Source organism: Myotis nattereri (genome assembly GCF_964212035.1).
Source record: "Myotis nattereri genome assembly, chromosome: 1".
NCBI lineage: Eukaryota > Metazoa > Chordata > Mammalia > Chiroptera > Vespertilionidae > Myotis > Myotis nattereri.
This window is the reverse complement of record NC_138075.1, coordinates 125,821,334-125,839,925: the sequence shown is the minus strand read 5'-3', so window position 1 is coordinate 125,839,925 and position 18,592 is coordinate 125,821,334. Positions and strand designations below refer to the sequence as shown.

Sequence of the window (18,592 nt, the reverse complement as noted above, 5' to 3'; positions counted from 1 at the left end):
TTAAAGATAAATTGTTAATTGTCAGTAGCAAATATGTAAAGTGCAAAAGAGTCATGGGAATGATATATACTAACTTCAGAATAATAATTATCTCTGGGAAGGAATAAAATGGGAGGCTTTAGCTGTATTTAACATCTTATTTACTAAAAAAAGAAAAAAAAGCTTTAAAAAGACTAGGTTAAATTAACTTTGAAAATAACCTAACATTTCTTTATCCCATTCAAAATCCTCATTTTATTTATTACCTTCAACATTGGTCTATTCTTTGCTACTATCTCTGCTGGCTGACCAAATTACAAAACAAAACTTGAAAAGCAAGACACAAATGTGGCTAAAAAGAAAAGAAACAGAGGTAAAAAAGGGAGTGTAAGATACGTTCACAGAGACTTCCTAATTTGTACCCTGTACATGTCTTATAAGTATCAAAAAGGAAGTAAAATGTTTTTCTAATTTATCAGAATGAAACTCTCTCTCCAAATAAGAACAGTTCACATTAAGATGAAAGGCCCCAGTATAAAATAAGAATATGCCCAATCAATGGAATCACCAAATAAAAAAAAAAGTCATATAAATTAATATGGTAATACCTAGAATCTAGAAGATTGGGCAATGGGAATGAAAAAAAAAATCATACTTTCTCTTCCTTCCATGTTATCTTTTTAAGAGATCTGTGATTAGAGGAAATGTTTTTACTGTCAGTAAATATGTATGTTTTCTTAGATATATTGATTTCAAATACCATGTTTGTGAAATGCCATCAATTGCGTGATGGAAAAAAAAGTAACAGGGAACTTGGATAAGAATCCTTAGGGTAGAGATGTGACTTCCTACTTGTAAGTGATGTAACTTATAAACTTTAAAGTATAAAAATCTGCATATCAATTTGTTATAAGATTTCTTAACACTAAATGCCAATGTTATCTTTTATAGCATAAAACATTTCAGATGTAATACTGATATCAAATTAAACTAATCGAAAATCACCTACCATGAATTGCCAGAAGAGAAAGCTTTGTGCACCTCCATGCTAATAACACCAATGGATCTTCGTTTCGGTTATCACTAAGATCTGGAAAACCAGACGTGTCAATCACATCATTCATTAATATGAAATGAGTGAGGAACTTGTCATACTGCCTAGATATAAGATCAACAATAGCTCCTGAAACACAAGTGATGTAGCTGTCAAAATGAATCCTCTCTAGTGGTATACTGGGTTTCAGAATCTTTAACATGTCTTCACTCTTAATATCAAAAGCCATGATATAGACCCGGAGGCTGGGGCTCCTTCGTGACAAGGCTTTCCAATGCTCATCATTTGGCATGTTGTCCAGAGACTTGTGCATCACAGAAACATTGTGGACCAGGAGAGACAGTCGCTGCAAAGGCACATGGTTGCTATCGCTTAAGACTCTTGCCATCTCAGCTGTAAAGTCGCAGAAATCCAGGGCAAGTGAGCGCAGATTCACAAATCGCTCTAGTTCCACTGTAGTGATAAGGGTGCTGTTACCAGGAATATTGTTGTCCAGTAAACTCAGGTGCTCCATGGTGTTGGCAATAGAGTTTGAGAGAGATGACAGTGATGTTGGGGTTACTATTTCCAGCATAAACCCACAGGACAGCCATTTCAGTTGCCTACTATTACTCAGTATTTCTTCAAACAGCTGCTGAATTCTGTAAGAAAAACACATGCCACAAAGATCCTGTTAACATTAGGCTCTAATCTTTTAAAACTTTTTTTTAAAAAAACAGGCAATGAAATGGCATGCAATTTTGAGATTTTCTCTCAGTTAATTTCTATCCAACTCACAAGTATTATCATAAATGCCATTAAAATTCACATTAAAATATAAGGAATAAGATGTATTAAACATATAGATGTATTAAAAATATAGAGATATGTTCAAGGAAAGCAGCATTTTATTCCAGTATAGCAGGAAAGACTGGTGACATACAATTTGTGTTATAGCAAAAGCAAGCAGAGAAATAAGTTTCACAAAGCAATAATTACCCAGAAAATTCCTTGATTTGTCTTAAAACTTATGACACGAAATGGCATATAATGGTTATTGTATTTCATTGTTAAGACATTTCCAGGACATATGTTCTTTTTAGAAAAATAATCATTACTCTTCTGATTGTATCATACCTTAAAATTTCTCAAAAAAACTGAAATTATTATTAAATAAGCCCCTTTCTACTAACTATATAACTTACTGCTTGATTTTTTTGCCATCAGGGTCCACCTTGCTGAGGTATGTATTTGACAAATTTCCTTGCTGCTGTAGAACGCTTATATCTCCAAAAAGGCTAAACTTCTGGAGGTTCCTATAAGAAAAATAATTTAAAATAATTGTCTAAATGATTCATATAAAAATATAAATATTAAAAATACTCAGAAGGGATATTTTAGATAAGTTTCTAGCTTATTACTCACTTAGTATCCAATTAAGGACTTTCAGTTTGTTTTGTACACACATGAAAAGCTAATGTGATAAAGGAGAAACAGCATAAGCTCTCAAGAATGAGTCCTGGGGTATAACATCAGTTCAGAAACTCAATATTTTAATGACCATGGAAAAGTCTCTTAATTTCCCTGAGACTCAATTATTTATCAGTAATAATAATACCTACCTTAAAAGGTTTAAGGATAGGTGAATAAATATAAATATGACATAGGAAAGAACTGTTTAAGCTCTAAGTTTTATATAGATGTTAATTATAAAAATTTCCCAAACCAGTTAACTTAATCAATGTCTTAAATTCTCAAGGGTGGGGCACTGCCCTGAAGCTATCTTCTCAGTAAGAATATTCTTTGACTAAAATCTAGAGAACATCCCCCAGTTTTATGATCTAAAGTATAGCTGAGGATCAAGAAAGATAAAAACTATTTAAAAATCTTTCAGTTTTAGATAATTTTAGCTAAAAAACATATACGTTTCTAGTAGTAAGATTCTAAATAAAGTAGGAAAAAACTAATAACTGGATACAGATAAAAAAGCTTAAATGCAAACAATAAGCAACTAGAGATTCCACTTATAACACAAAACTTAGGGACTTGTATGCATGCATATTAGTATAACCAATAAACACAGACACTGGGGTGTTGGGGGTTTGCCTGGGGTGGGAATGGCTGGTGGTGGTGGTGGTGGGGAGAGTGTCAATCGGGGAAAAAGGAGACATATGTAAAACTTTACACAATAAATTAAAAAATTAAGATTAAAAAAACATAGGATAACTTTTAACAAGAAATGTATAACCCACAAGAGTGATAAAAGATTTAAGTAAATAAAAAAAAGATTTAAGTCAATGAAAAATAACATTTGATAGTATGTCCCATTTTTCCCAAATTAAATAACCTTAGTTTGATTAAAAAGCCTGATGATTCTATAATTTAGCATGAAAAATAATCATGAATTTATTCATTCAACCAATGAATACTGAGGGCCTATTAGTGCCTGGCACTGTGCATTCTATTGGAGACAAGACAATGATCCAGTACTGTGAAGGACAAGCATATGGTGTCACGTATTTGGGTATATCTGATATTGTGTAAATCAGAGAAGGCTTCTCTAAATAAATTGATTAAAAGGGGATCTTAGGGATACTTGGTAGTTAACCAAGAGAAGGGCAAGGAAAAGTGTTACAGGAAAAAGGAAAAGCATGTGTAGAGTCCCTAAAGCTGAGGGCAGCAGAGTGAGCTTGAGATACTGAAAGCAATCCAGAGTAGAGAATGAACATGAAATGAGCCCATAGAGATAAATGAGGTTCTATGTCAAATAAACATTCTTGGTTTTGTCTTCAAAACAATGAGATGCCCCAAAATGATATTAAGCAGGGTATAAAATGATTAAGTTTGTGTTTGGAAAATATTACTGCTGCATTAGAACAACCTGGAAGGAGGTAGAGTCAAAGTGGGGAGACTAGTTAAGTAATAGAGATGACAGATAATGGTAGCTTGAACTGGGTTTTTGATGGTAGAGGTGAAGAAAATGGGCAATTTAGGAGCTAAATTGGATAGAAAGGGGTGCTGGATTATCTATAGGAGGTGACGGAGGGAGTAGTCAAGAATAACTTGTAAATTTTCTGGGTTGTGGAACTACACAGATGGTAGAGCTTTTCATTGACACTGGGATTCTTAGAAAACAGATCAGAAATTAATTAGCTTTTTTGCGGGGGCCCTGGAGGGTGGAGGTGAGGTGTTAGAACATTTAGATTATATAACTATTTTGCATATGTTGAGCTTGAGGTTCTTTAACAGGGTCAAGTTAAGATGCCAAGTAGGCAATTCTAGGTCTGGAGCCAAGTAGTTATCTGGATGATAACTGAAGTCAAGAATGGGAACAGTGGGGCTTAGTTAGGGTAAGAGTATAAATGAGAAGAAAAGCCAGTAAAAAGTAGTTTTGAGGAACTTCAATAATTAAACTAGAGAAGGATGAGGCTACAAAAGAGAGGTGACAAGTTGGCGAAAAGTCAGGAGTGTGGAAATCACAGAGACTAATGGATGACTCTTTTACAAAGAATACAGTGGTCAAGAGCTATGTCAAATACTGACTTGAGGTCTTATAATATAAGGGCTAACCCTTCATTTGACTTAGCAACATGGTGATTAGAATGGAAGTTATTTTATGTGGTGTGGTTAGAAAAACTGGATGTGAGGAAAGAGAGATAGTAAAAAAGACAAATCTTAAAAAAAAATCACTGTGAAAAGGAGAGATGGAAGAGACTTCTCGACCAAAATAATCCACAAAGATATCATTACATACTAAAACATCAAATCAAGGTAAAAGTGGTATGAAAGTGCAATACATTTTTATCTAATTTCTGAGGGAGAAAACTTTATAAGGCTAGAAATAAAAGAATAAATTAGAAAGAGAAAAATTTGACTATATAAAAATGAAAAACTCGGTATTTAATAACACATCTCACTAAAAAGGAAAAACCAACATAGTGAGAAAAACATTTGCAACAAATATTATTTTTATATATATACTAGAGGCCCGGTGCACAAAAATTTGTGCACTGGGGGGGGGGGGGGTTCCCCTCAGCCCGGCCTGTGCCCTCTTGCAGTCTGGGACCCCTCAGGGGATGACCACCTGCTGGCTTAGGCCTGCTACCCAGGGGATTGGGCCTAAGCTGGCAATCAGACATCCCTCTGGCAGCCCGGGAGCCCTCAGGGGATGTCCACTTGCCAGCGGGGAGCAGGCCTAGGCTGCAGTCTGACATCCTTAGTGCTGCTGAGGAGGCAGGAGAGGCTCCCACCACCACCGCTGTGCTGACAGCCATCAGCCTGGCTTGTGGCTGAGCAGAGCTTCCTCTGTGGGAGCACACTGAGCACTCCTGCATTGAGCGTCTGCCCCCTGGTGGTCAGTGTATGTCATAGTGACCAGTCATTCTCGGTCGTTCTACTGTTAGGGTCAGTTTGCATATTACCCTTTTATTATATAGGACAGAAGCCTGGTGCATGGGTGGGGGCCAGCTGGTTTGCCCTAAAGGGTGTCCCGGATCAGGGTGGGGGTCCTGCTGGGGAGCCTGGCCAGCCTGGGTGAGGGGCTGATGGGTGTTTGCAGGCTGGTCACACCCCCTTCAAGATGGGGGTCCCCACTGGGGTGCCTGGCCAGCCTGGGTGAGGGGCTGATGGCTGTTTTCAGGCTGGCTACACCCCCTTTAGGGTGGGGGGTCCCCACTGGGTTGCCTGGCCAGTCTGGGTGAGGGGCTGAGGGCCATTTTCAGGCTGGCCAAGCCCCCCCGTGACGGAAGCTCCCAGACTCTTTTTTTAAATTTTATTTTATTTTATTAATATATTTTTTATTGATTAAGATATTACATCTGTGTCCTTATCCCCACGTTATCCCTTCCCCCCCCCCCGCCCCCCGCCCCCCGCTCATGCCCTCCCCGCCCCCCCCATTGTCCATGTCCATTGGTTAGGCCTATATGCTTGCATATAAGTCCTTTGGTTGATCTTTCCCCCTTACCCCCACCCTCCCCTACCTTCCCTCCAGGGCCCGACAGTCCAATCAATGCCTCTCCGTCTCTGGATCAGTCCTTGTTCATCAGTTTATGTTGTTCATTATATTCCACAAATGAGTGAGATCATGTGGTATTTATACCTTAAAGAATATCCTTCAGCATTTCATATAATCTTGGTTTGGTGGTGATGAACTCCTTTAGCCTTCCCTTATCTGTGAAGCTCTTTATCTGACCTTTAATTCTGAATGATAGCTTTGCTGGATAAAGTAATCTTGATTGTAGGTTCTTGCCATTCATCACTTTGAATATTTCTTGCCACTCCCTCTGGCCTGCATAGTTTCTGTTGAGAAATCAGCTGACAGTCGTATGGGTACTCCCTTGTAGGTAACCGTTTTTCTCTTGCTGCTTTTAAGATTCTCTGTCTTTAGCCCTTGGCATTTTAATTATGATGTGTCTTGGTGTGGTCCTCTTTGGATTCCTTTTGTTTGGGGTTCTCTGCGCTTCCTGGACTTGTAAGTCTATTTCTTTCACCAGGTAGGGGAAGTTTTCTGTCATTATTTCTTCAAATAGGTTTTCAATATCTTGCTCTCTCTCTTCTTCTGGCACCCCTATAATTCGGATGTTGGTACATTTGAAGTTGTCCCAGAGGTTCCTTACACTAGCTGCATATTTTTGGATTCTTTTTTCGTTTTGCTTTTCCAGATAGGTGTTTTTTGCTTCTTCGTATTTCAGATCTTTGACTTGATTCTTGGGATCCTCTTGTCTGCTGTTGGATCTCTGTATATTATTCTTTATTTCAGTCAGTGTATGTTTAATTTCTGACTGGTCCTTTTCCATTTTTTTGGCATTCTCATTAAGATCCTTGAAGGTCTCACTAAGTTCCTCGGAGGTTCGTAGAAGATTCTTGAGTAACCTTATAACTGTGGTTCTGAACTCTATGTCCTCCATAGAGGACAGCTTTTCCGTGGTTCTGGATGATAGCTGTTTTGTCTTATAGTTGTGGTTTTTTTAGTTTTTTTAGTTTTTAGTTTGCTTTCCTCCATTTCTTTCATTTGTGACATGTTTCTTTGTCTTCGCATTTTTGGCTGACTGCGAGGAGCCTCTGTCTGTGCTGGAGACACCCTTATGTGTGTGGGTCCACCCAGCAGGGGCTACAGCAATATCAACAGATTTCTCCTGTTTGGAAATTTTGGAGCTCTCTGATTCACTGCAGTTAGGCTGTAAAAGCGCAGGTGCCTCCCTTGTGCCGCAGAGCACAACTTGGGAGGGGATGTAGTGGGGCAGGGTCTTAGAGAGTTCCCAGGGCGGGGCAAACAGTAATGGTGTCATCAGCAACCCCGCGACTCCGACTCCGCGATTCCCTGAGTGCCGCGCGCCCCCACAGCCCTGCGAGCAGCTCTGTGAGAAAGTCACCTTCGCTTTTCCGACCCGCTGCAAGAGAGTCCTGTTTCTCCCTGTAGGAGCCTGGGACCCCAGCATCTCGCTGTAAATGAGTTCAGTGGGTTCGAGAGCTTGTCCCCTTCCGATTGAAAAAAACCGAGCACCCAGGTGCAGCAGCCTCGCGCGGCGCACCCCCGTACCTCTCTGTTCTTGGCACCTCTCCCCTCCTACTCGGTCTCAATGTGCTTTTTTCTCCCCTTCTAGTTGTAGAACTTCCACTCGATCAGCTTTTCCGTGGTTCTGGATGATACCTGTTTTGTCTTATAGTTGTGGTTTTTTTTTTTTTTTTAAATATATTATATTGATTTTTTACAGAGAGGAAGGGAAAGGGATAGAGAGTTAGAAACATCAAAGAGAGATAAACATCGAGCAGCTGCCTCCTGCACACCCCCTACTGGGGATGTGCCTGCAACCAAGGTACATGCCCTTGACCGGAATCGAACCTGGGTTATGGCTATAGTTGTGGTTTTAATGTTGTTGTGGGGGGCAGCACGTACAGGTTTGTACCTTATGCCGCCATCTTGGTTCTTCCCTTCTTTTTCTTTTTTATTCTGGGATTTATTTACCTTCTATAATTGAAACTTTGTTGCCTTCAGTGGAGCTCAGAGCCGGGGCAGGCGGGAAGCTTGGCTTCCTCCATCATGGGAGCAACCAAGCCTCCTGCTTGCTCCAGCTCCATGGCTGCCGGCCGCCATCTTGGTTGGGTTAATTTGCATATAGTCGCTCTGATTGGCTGGTGGGCATGGCTGAAGGCATAGCGAAGGTATGGTCAATTTGCATGTTTGTCTTTTATTTGATTAGATAAAATAACTCGACATAAATAAAAACTAAAACATTAAGAATCCAATTGGTAAATGGGGGTAGATTATAAAACAGCCAAGTAAACCATGTCAAGGAAAATATAAGAAGGATTACTAATGGTATAATCTTATGATTTTACTTGACTTCTAAAAAATTTTACTTAGTCACTAGTAGATCTAATCAACTTTCCATGAGGTTATCAGAAAAACTATTTTTAAAAATATATCAAAGGGAGACATTAACTTAAAACGTTTCCCCCCCCATTAAAAAAAAGGATATATAATTGTTCTTGAGAGGATAGCTACCATATCAGACTCTAAAGGACACATTACTATAATATATAATTATGATTGCCTTAAAATATTTTCCATTTTACTCTTTATTCTAAAGTTGCCACTACATCTATGAATTACAAATAGGTTATTAATGTGCTTCTCATAACTTCTTCTAGAAAGAAAAACAAATTTAAAGACTTCTTAAAAAATCAATATTTATTTTGGGAGAATATTAGTTTTTATATAATATAGAAAAGAGATATCACATTCAATTTCTAATAATAGTATTCAGAGAGGAGAGTCCTATACAAGTTCATACAATCTCAATATTTTTCTGCCTTCAACCCAGCTTCTACTGATTACTACTGTATATCTGTAGCACTGTCCTTGTGGTAGTAAAACACATATGTGAGAAACTTTTACCTCTTCCATAGAGGATCAAACAGCCATGAGAACTACCTTCCCATAACTAGAAAACTGGACAAAAACTATGACTCAACTGTTTTCAAACACTGATCAATAAAGAATATATTCTGCGATCCCTGAAAGAGGGAAAAAAAAAGGACAACTATAATTGCCTCAGAAAATGGCCTGGAGAGTTTCCAGGCTGCTTCACAGGGTGGGGGAACCAAAAAAGAGTCCAATAATCTCTCTGAGTTGAGGCGACAGATTTTGGGGAGCCCAAAGTGGGTAGAATTTGCAGGGCAAAATATCAGAGATAAGGAAGCTGCACAGAGTGTGTGCCACAAACTTGCAGAGGGAATTGCCAAAACATTACCCTAGTCTTTGGTGGAGTAATGATCTGCACATGTGTGGGGTGAAACTGCACAAGGCTGGAGAAAGTACCACTGGAAAATAATAGAGCACACACAATGGTGGGAAGAGTTTATGTTCCCACCGCCAAACTTAAGAGATACTATAATACAGGGGCATTGGGTAGGGTTCTCAGAAAAGCCATGTCTTAGTAGTGGAGATTAGTTAGCTCTAGATAAAGGGTATTTTGGTATGCCCTGACCAAGCTTAAAAGCAAAGTTCCAAAGGATCAAACTGATTTCACATAAATTAATTATGTGTCAGATCAAAGCCCAACTCACTTTAAAGGAATAAAAATAATTAAAAAATATAGGACTCAACAATGTAAAAAATAACAATGTCTGACATCCAAAATTACCAAACATAAAGAAAAAGGAAAAATGACTAACAACTATGAACAATTAATCAACAGAAGTATCTAAAAAAGACAGATGAAGAAATTAACAAGCAAGGAACTTCAACCAACTATTAAAAATACTAATGGACTGGTGCACGAAATTCATGCACATTAAAAGGGAATTAGAGGATTTAACAATTTTAATATTGTTATTTGCCCTTTCTCTATAATAGAAGTGTCAGAGATGAAAGAAAATTAGTAAAATATATATGGAAATCTCCCTCCTGTCAGAGTCTGGGGTGTGCCACGGGACCCAGAGTCAAGTCCCTGCCTACCCGCACGCGCGCCTGGAAATCATGCGAGACCCAGACCCGGCCAGCCCTACCCCTGGCAAGCCCCGCAGGGCAGGGGGTGCAGCCTCCGGTCCCCCGGCCGGCGCCTGGTCCCCGTCAAGCCCCACTGGGCGGAGAGCGCAGCCTCAGGTCCCCCATCAAGTCCCCTGGTGGGAGGCGCAGCCTCAGGTTCCCTGGCCCCAATGCTGGGGCGGGGGCACAGCCTTAGGTCCCACTGCACAGAGACGGGCGTAGGGCCTCAGGTCCCCTGGCCCCGGCATGAGGGTGCAAGGGTGCAATGACCAATTGCATATTAGCTCTTTATTATATAGGATACTCCATAATATTACCCATCAATAAAAAAGCACATGTGGATTGGAATGGGAAAAGTAAAATGGTCTTTATTTGCCAATTATTTAATCATTTACACAAAAAATTCTAAGGAATCCTTAAAAAAGCCGCTAGAACTAGTAAGTTAGTTTATTAATTAGTAAGGACACAGGATACAAGATCAATATATAAAAATCAACTGTCTTCTATACACCAGCAATGAACATCTGGGAAAACTGAAATCTAAAAAACAGTATTATTGCCTGGCTGGTGTGACTTATGGTTGAATGTTGACCTATAAACCAGGAGGTCAAGGTTCGATTCCAGGTCAGGGCACTTGCCTGGGTTGCAGGCTTAGTCCCCAGTGTGGGGCATGCAGGAGGTAGCCAATCAATGATTGTCTCTCATTATTGATGTTTCTATCTCTCCCTCTCCCGCTCCCTTTATCTCTGAAATCAATACAAATATATTTAAAGAAACAAAAACAGTACTATTTACAATAGCATCAAAAATATAAAATAGGAGTAAATCTGGTAACAGTACACTGAAAACTATACAACATTGCTCAGAGAAATCAAAGACCTAAATAAATGGAGAAATATACTACATTTATTCATCAGAAGACTACTAACATGTTGAAATATTGTTAACATGGTGGTATTTCCCAAATTATTAATAGATTCAACGAAATCCCGATCAAAATACAGCAGGCTATTTCTAAAATTTATAAGAAAAACAAGGGGGGGGGGGGGACAGAGAAAAAGAAAAAGAAATGAGTTAGAATAGCCAAAACAATTTAGAAATAGATTATAGACAGGAGGGTACTGGCTTAAGCAAAGATCCAGGGATCAATGGAACAGAACAGAGACTACATCCATGCATATATGGTCATTGTACCCACATAATGTTTATTTTTGTATAAGACAATGATACATAAAATGAAAATCAGCAACTGTGACAAATCTGGAAAGTCAATTCAATGTAAAAAAGGATAGTCTTTAAAAAATGGTGCTAGGACAACTGGATCCTTAGCTCACACAATCTACTTGAAATTGATCATACACCTAAATCTAACAGCTAAACTATAACACATACTGATTAAGACAATACAGGAGGAAAATCTTTTGACTTTGGATTAGGCAAATATTTTTTAGATAGGACACAAAAAGCACAAATTAAAAAAAATGATAAACTGGTTTTCATCAAAATTAACACCTATGCTTTTGAAAAGATAAGAAAATGAAAAGATAAGCTGGCTTGGCTCAGTGGAAAGAACATTGGCCTGCAGACTGAAGGATCACGGGTTCAATTTTGTGTGGGAGGCAGCCAATCAATGTGTCTCTTGATGTTTTTTTCTTTCTCTGTCTCTCCCGCCTCTTCCACTCTCTCTAAATATTAGTGGAAAAATATCCTTCGGTGAGTATAACAACAACAACAAAAGAAAATAAGACAAGCAAAAGACTAGAGAAAATATACATATTTAGGACATAAATTTAGTTGTAAAAACTGTACTGAAAATACACAGTGAAGTCTTACAACTTAATAAGACAAAACAACCACTAAAAATATGGGCAAAAGATTTTAATAGACACTGTACCAAGGAAGATACACAAAAGGCAAATTATACATGAAAAAATGTTCACCCCCTCATTATTAGGGAAATGAAAATTAAAACCTCGATGAGATACTACTCACACATACTAGAATGTCTAAAATTTAAGTCTGATGATACTATGTGTTATAAAGTATATAGAATAATTAGAACTCTTATACATGTTGCTGGGAATAATTTTTATACAGACACTTTGAAACCAGTATGTAGCCTTTTCAGTCTAGCTTCTTTCATTTAGCAATATGCATTTAAGTTTTCTCTATGCCTTTTCATGGCTTGACAGACCATTTTTTAAAAACACTGAATAACATTCCATTGTCTGGCTATTTATCCATTCACCTACTGAAAAACATCTTGGTTGTTCCCATTTTCTCAGTTAAGAATAAAGGTGCTGTAAACATGTGCAGGGTTTTGTGTGGACAAAAAAAAATTTTCAACTCTTTTGGGTAAATACCAAGGAGCACAATTTTTGGTTCATATGGAGTAGGTTTAGTTTTGTAAGAAGCTGACAAACTGTCTTACAAAATGACTATGATTTTGCATTCACACCAGCAATGAATGAGAGTTCCTGTTGTTCCATATTTTTACCAGTATTTTGGCCAGTCTACTAGATGTGTAGTGATGTCTGTTGTTTTAATTTGCATTTCCCTATGACATAACTGTGGACCATCTTCAAATGCATGTTTGCCACCTATATATCTACTTTGATGAAGATATATAGATGTCAGTTAAGGTCTTTGACCCACTTTTTAATAGGGTTGTTTCTTTCTTACTGTTGAATTTTAGACTTTTTTTATACAGTGGGGCCTTGACTTACGAGTTTAATTTGTTCTGTGATGGAGCTCGTAACTCAAATTACTCATATGTCAAATCAAAAAGTGAATGAGTGAGACACGTGATGCTGGGCTGATGTTGTGGCGTTCACTGTGACGTTCGCTGCGCCAACTAGCGGTGGGGTATCTGAAGCGGCCTCGTAACCCGAATTTTAGCTTGCAACTCAAAGCAAAAAACTGGCCGAGAGATGGCTCGCATCTCGAAAAACTCGTTAGTCGGGACACTCCTAAGTCAAGGCCCCACTGTATTTTGGTTAACAGTCCTTTAATCATATATGTCTTTTGCAAATATTTTCTCCCAGTCTGTGGCTTCTCTTTTTATTTCTTGACAGTGTCCTTCAGAGAACTGAAAATTTTAATTTTAATGAAGTCCAGCTTATCAATTCTTCTTCTCAAGGACTGTGCTTTTGGTGTTGTATCTAAAAAGTCATTGTCAATCTCCAGATCATCTAGATTTTCTCCTATGTTATCTTCTAGGAGTTTTATAGCTTTGTGTTTTACATTTAGGTTTGTGATCCAGTTTGAGCTAATTTTTGAAGGGTATAAGTTCTGTGTCTAGATTAATTTTTTTCCCATGTGGATGCCCTGCTGTCCCAACAGTTTGTTGAAAGTCTATCATTTCTTCATTGTATTGCCTTTGCTCCTCTGTCAAATATCAGTTGATATTACTTATATGGGTCTATTTCTGGGCTGTCTTAGAATCAGTGGTCATATATACATAGCCCTTAACATTTTTTCTTTTAAAAAATATATTTTATTGATTTTTTACAGAGAGGAAGGGAGAGGGATAGAGAGTTAGAAACATCGATGAGAGAGAAACATCGATCAGCTGCCTCCTGCACACCTCCCACTGGGGATGTGCCGGCAACCAAGATACATGCCCTTGACCGGAATCGAACCTGGGACCATTCAGTCTGCAGGCCGACGCTCTATCCACTAAGTCAAACTCATCAGGGCAACTTTAACATTTTTTCTTTACTGTTTACATGCACAACCCATTTCTGTCAGTAACACTTTTCTTTAAGCATAAATTGGGGGAAGTGTGGGAGATATGCTTCCCAATTGAGATTTACTAGCACTGTTTTATAGAGACCACAGAAATGAAACACTAAATGGTTTAAAATGGGGAGAGGGGATTAAATAGACTTATTGTGATCATTTTGCAACATACACAAGTATAAAATCATTATCTTGATATATATGAAACTAATATGTCAATTATACCTCAATTAAAAAAACTTACAAAAATACAATTAAAAAATCCCCCAAACAAATGGGGGGAGGGAAGGGGAAACTGATAGAATTTCTAATGCAAATTCTATGTTTGCCTACACTTGATGGCCAGGGTATTTTTAAAAAAATGAGTAAATCACATATACTTTTGAGTTTGTAGGGGGCATAAAATGTTCTATGTAACTGAATAGTTAAAAAAAGAGTGTAAAAAAATTATTTACCTCCTGATACAATGTTAAAATTACTTAAAAAAATAATTATTGTTGAAAGTATTACACATGTCCCCCATTTCCCCCCTTAAAATGACTTTTTTGAGAGGGAAACAATGGATTGCCTCCTCTATGAGTCCTGACAAGGGATTGAAGCCAAAACCTAGGTATGTACCCTGACTGGGAATCGACCCCACAAATCTTTTGGTGTAACAACCAACCGAGACACACAGCTAGGGCAAAATGACTTCTTTTTTCTAAAGAGTAGTTTTAAGTTTACAACAAAATTGAGAGGAACTATTTACCCTATTCCACCACATGCCTACCTTCCCCTATTATCAACATCACTCAGCAGAATGATACATTTTTTTTTTTTAACCAAGGATGAACTTACGACAGATCATGATCATCCAAAGTCCACAGTTTACCTTAGAATTCACTCCTGGTGTAGTATATTCTGTGGGTTTGGACCAATGCATAATGACATAAGCCATCATTATAATATCACACAAAGTTTTTCACTGGCCTAAAAATCTCTGTGCTTTGACTATTCAGATCTTTCCTCCATATCCCTGGCAACTACTTTTCTTTTTTAAAATCCTCACTGGCAGTCCAATATTTTTCCATTGACCTTTAGAGAGAGTGGAAGGGAGGGGAGAGAGAAACATTGACATGAGAGAGACACATCAACTGCTTGCCTCCTACACATGCTTCAACCGGGCCAGGAATTGAGCCCTTGACCAGAACCGAACCCTGGACCTTTCACACCGCGGGCCAATGTTCTACCCAAGCCGTGGGCAAACTACGGCCCGCAGGCCGGATCCGGCCCGTTCCGCTGTTCTATCCGGCCTGAGGAGCCGAAAAAGTGGAGGGTTCTCTTGCTCTCCCCTCCGCTCCTTCACCAGCAGCAGTGTTAACATGGCAACGTCAGGAAACACGGCCGCAGCTCCTTCTTCTGAGTGGGCGGATTTATATCCACCCATTCAGTAGAAGGAACAACCTCTCAATCTTCCAGAGGCTCCTTGTAATGCCCGCAGACGCGTCTCCCGACATCACCCTGGGAATGCCTAGACACGTTATCGTGGTGATGTAGGGAGACACGCCCCTGGAGAGCACAGTATCAGAGCCTTTCTGAGGTAAGATTAAGAGCTCTACTCAAACACAATTTTTTCCTGTTCCCACATTCTGCACATCACGACTTGTTAATAAAACAACAAAGACTTTCAGCTGTAAAAATGGGTGCTACAGGGCATTTGTGTTAACATGCACCACTGCACATTAGCATCAACGCAAACATGATGGAAACCTGTGTACCCTGCATTAACCCTAGCTGCGCTGCATTGCAGTACTGCACCACACTGCAACGGCAGCACGGCTAGTGTGAATGAACCCTAATTCAGTGGGTTGAACAAAAAGATTGTATAGAAATGTGATGAACTAAAGATTTTATTACAAAATTGCTTAATTTCAGGGTTGCAGAAGTAACTGGACGAATGAAAAACTGAAAATCAAATGTTCATATCTAATACTTGGATGAAACCCTTTCCTGGTAATGACAGCCTGAAGTCTTGTACTTATGGACATCACCAGATGCTGGGTTTTCTCCTTTGTAATGTTCTGCCAGGCTGTCACAGTAGGGGTATATATATAAATATCCTGCCATTTCCAGCTTTTAATAAGAAAAACTGTTGCAATGGGCATTTGAAAGTGGCACTTGGTTGTCTTTATAGAGTCCAGTGGCTGCACTCTGACATTGATAATGGGCTCTTTCACACTATGTGCACTGCGGCTGTTTTTTGCCAGTAACGGAAGTGCTAGTGGTAACTACTGGTTACCCATGTTTTGCACTGCCCTAGCACCTCCCATACAAGTGTGTCTGGAAGACACAGCAATGTGCAGCTATGTGTGTTACCATAAACAAAGGGCCTGTGTGAAAGATACACAGGTTTCCTATGGAGGAAAGGGGTTGTTCTCTATGGTCAGGGTGTGCCTCTGTCCCATGTCTGAACTTTTTCAGATATTTTGTTATATATATATTTTTTAGAAGACCAAAAATGTTATAGTAGAGCAAATTTAATCACTTGTTTTTATACTTTACTTATTTTAGTAAAGAATTTAATAAGAGAACGGTACTGTTGGTTTTAGCCCAATATTAAACATGAGTGGACCAAAGAAAAGGAAAGTGGACAGTGAATGCCGAGTGTTTAAGAGGGAGTGGACAACAAAATATTTTTTCACCGAAGCCCGATCAATGCCGGTATGTCTGATATGCCAGGAAACACTTGCAGTCTTCAAAGAGTACAATCTCAGCCGTCACTTTGCCACAAAGCATGGCAACTATGCTAGCAAGCAGTCACCTCAAGAACGGGAGGCTACTGCACAGAGGTTGATGGCTAAATTACAGGCTCAGCAAAATGTCTTTCACAGACAAACTGCAATTCAAGAGACAAGTACCAAAGCAAGTTTTATGCTATCATTCAAATTAGCAAAAGCTAGCAAACCTCTCTCTGAAGGCGAGTTTTTGAAAGAATGTATGTTAGAGACAGCAGGTCTCTTGTGTCCAGAGAGCAAAGGCAAGTTTGAAAAACTCAGCTTATCACACAGGACAGTGACTCGTCGAGTGGAACTGATTGATGAAGACTTGGCCAGCAAGTTAAATAGTAAGGCAGAGTTCTTTAAGTTTTATTCACTAGCATTGGATGAAAGTAATGACGTAAAGGACACTGCTCAGCTCTTAATTTTTATCCGAGGGATTAGTGACAATTTTGAAATTACGGAGGAGTTTTTAGCCATGGAGCCACTGAAAGGAAAAACACAGGGAGAGGACTTGTATGACCGGGTGTCTACTGTCATCGAGAAAATGAAGCTACCATGGAGTAAACTTGCTAATGTCACGACAGATGGATCTCCAAATTTAACTGGAAAAAATGTTGGACTGCAAAAAATTCAGGATAAAGTGAAAGAGGAGAACCCTAACCAAGATGTTATTTTTCTTCACTGTATTATTCACCAGGAATCATTGTGCAAGTCTATATTACAACTTAATCATGTTGTTAATCCAGTCGTAAAGCTTGTTAATTTCATTCGAGCAAAGAGACTTCAGCACTGTCAGTTTATTAAGTTTCTGGAGGAAACTGATGCAGATCACCACGACTTACTTTACCACTCTCGTGTCTGCTGGTTGAGTTTGGGCAAAGTTTTCCAATGAGTGTGGGAGCTCAAAGAAGAGATTGGTGCATTTTTGAAATTAAAGGGGAAGTCTGACGAATTTACTGAGCTGAGTGACAAGAATTGGCTGTGTGACTTTGCATTTGCTGTAGATATATTTTCACATTTGAATGAGCTAAATGTGAAGCTACAGGGAAAAGATCAGTATGCACATGACATGACATGTACACTAATGTGAAAGCCTTTAAATCGAAACTGATTTTCTTTTCCAGACAAATTTCAGACAAAGTCTTCACTCATTTTGCCACACTAGCCACACAGAAGGAGACCATCCAAAACGTGAAGAAATACAGCAAATCACTGGATGACCTGCATGCAGAATTCTGTCGTCTGTTTTCTGATGTTGAAAAAATTGACCAGTCACTTCAACTGGTGGCCTGTCCTTTGTCACAAAACCCTGCAACAGCACCAGAAGAAGTGCAACTGGAACTCATCGATCTTCAGTCTGACTTTGTCCTAAAGGAGAAATTCAGCTCTCTTGAACTAAGAGACTTTTATGCTTCACTTAATGAAGCCACTTTTCCAAACATCCAGAGGATGGCACAGAAGATACTGGTGCTGTTTGGGTCAACCTATGTTTGTGAGCAGACATTTAGCGTCATGAACATCAACAAAGCCCCTCACAGATCCAGCTTAACTGACGAACACCTCAGATCTATCCTAAGAATAGCCACAACAAAACTAACTCCAGACTTTGATGCATTAGCTAAAAAAGGAGACCAACAACACTGTTCCCACTGAAGTTGATGTTTTAAAGACCAAAAACCTTTCAACCCAGTCTACATTGCCATCTACATCTACGTCCCGGGCATAATTTGGAAGTTGCACTAAAGAAAATGTTTACTGTTTACACATTTTGTTCTTTTCTATTTGTTTTAGTTTTAAATTATTTTATTATATTTAAGTTTAATTTGAAAGGCTTTTGTACCTTTCCTTTGTTAGGCAATGTTATTTTTCCTTTGCCATTGTCAATATAAGGTATGTTATTGTGCTATGATTTCTCCATTTTTTGAAGTTTCAAATTATAATAATTAGTGTTTACACTCTTCTTGTTAAAATGTTTGGAATGAAAAAAACTATTGAAATAAAAAAAAAAAGACCGTACCCTTTTATGTAATGATGTTTACTTTGAATTTATATTAATTCACACACTCCATCCATGCTTTTGTTCCAGCCCTC

The 18,592-nt window shown here is 38.8% G+C and overlaps 1 protein-coding gene across 1 annotated transcript in view; it reads right to left on the bottom strand.

Annotated features, from left to right (window-relative positions):
* FBXO33 (F-box protein 33) overlaps positions 1-18,592 on the bottom strand; it is a gene marked incomplete at its 5' end in the record, with an annotated part of 31,469 nt that overhangs the window by 2,455 nt on the left and 10,422 nt on the right. Inside the window, 2 exons of the mRNA XM_081099323.1 lie at positions 989-1,674; positions 2,218-2,328. Coding sequence (XP_080955449.1) covers positions 989-1,674; positions 2,218-2,328 — 797 coding nt within the window. The remainder of the gene's footprint in view (positions 1-988; positions 1,675-2,217; positions 2,329-18,592) is intronic.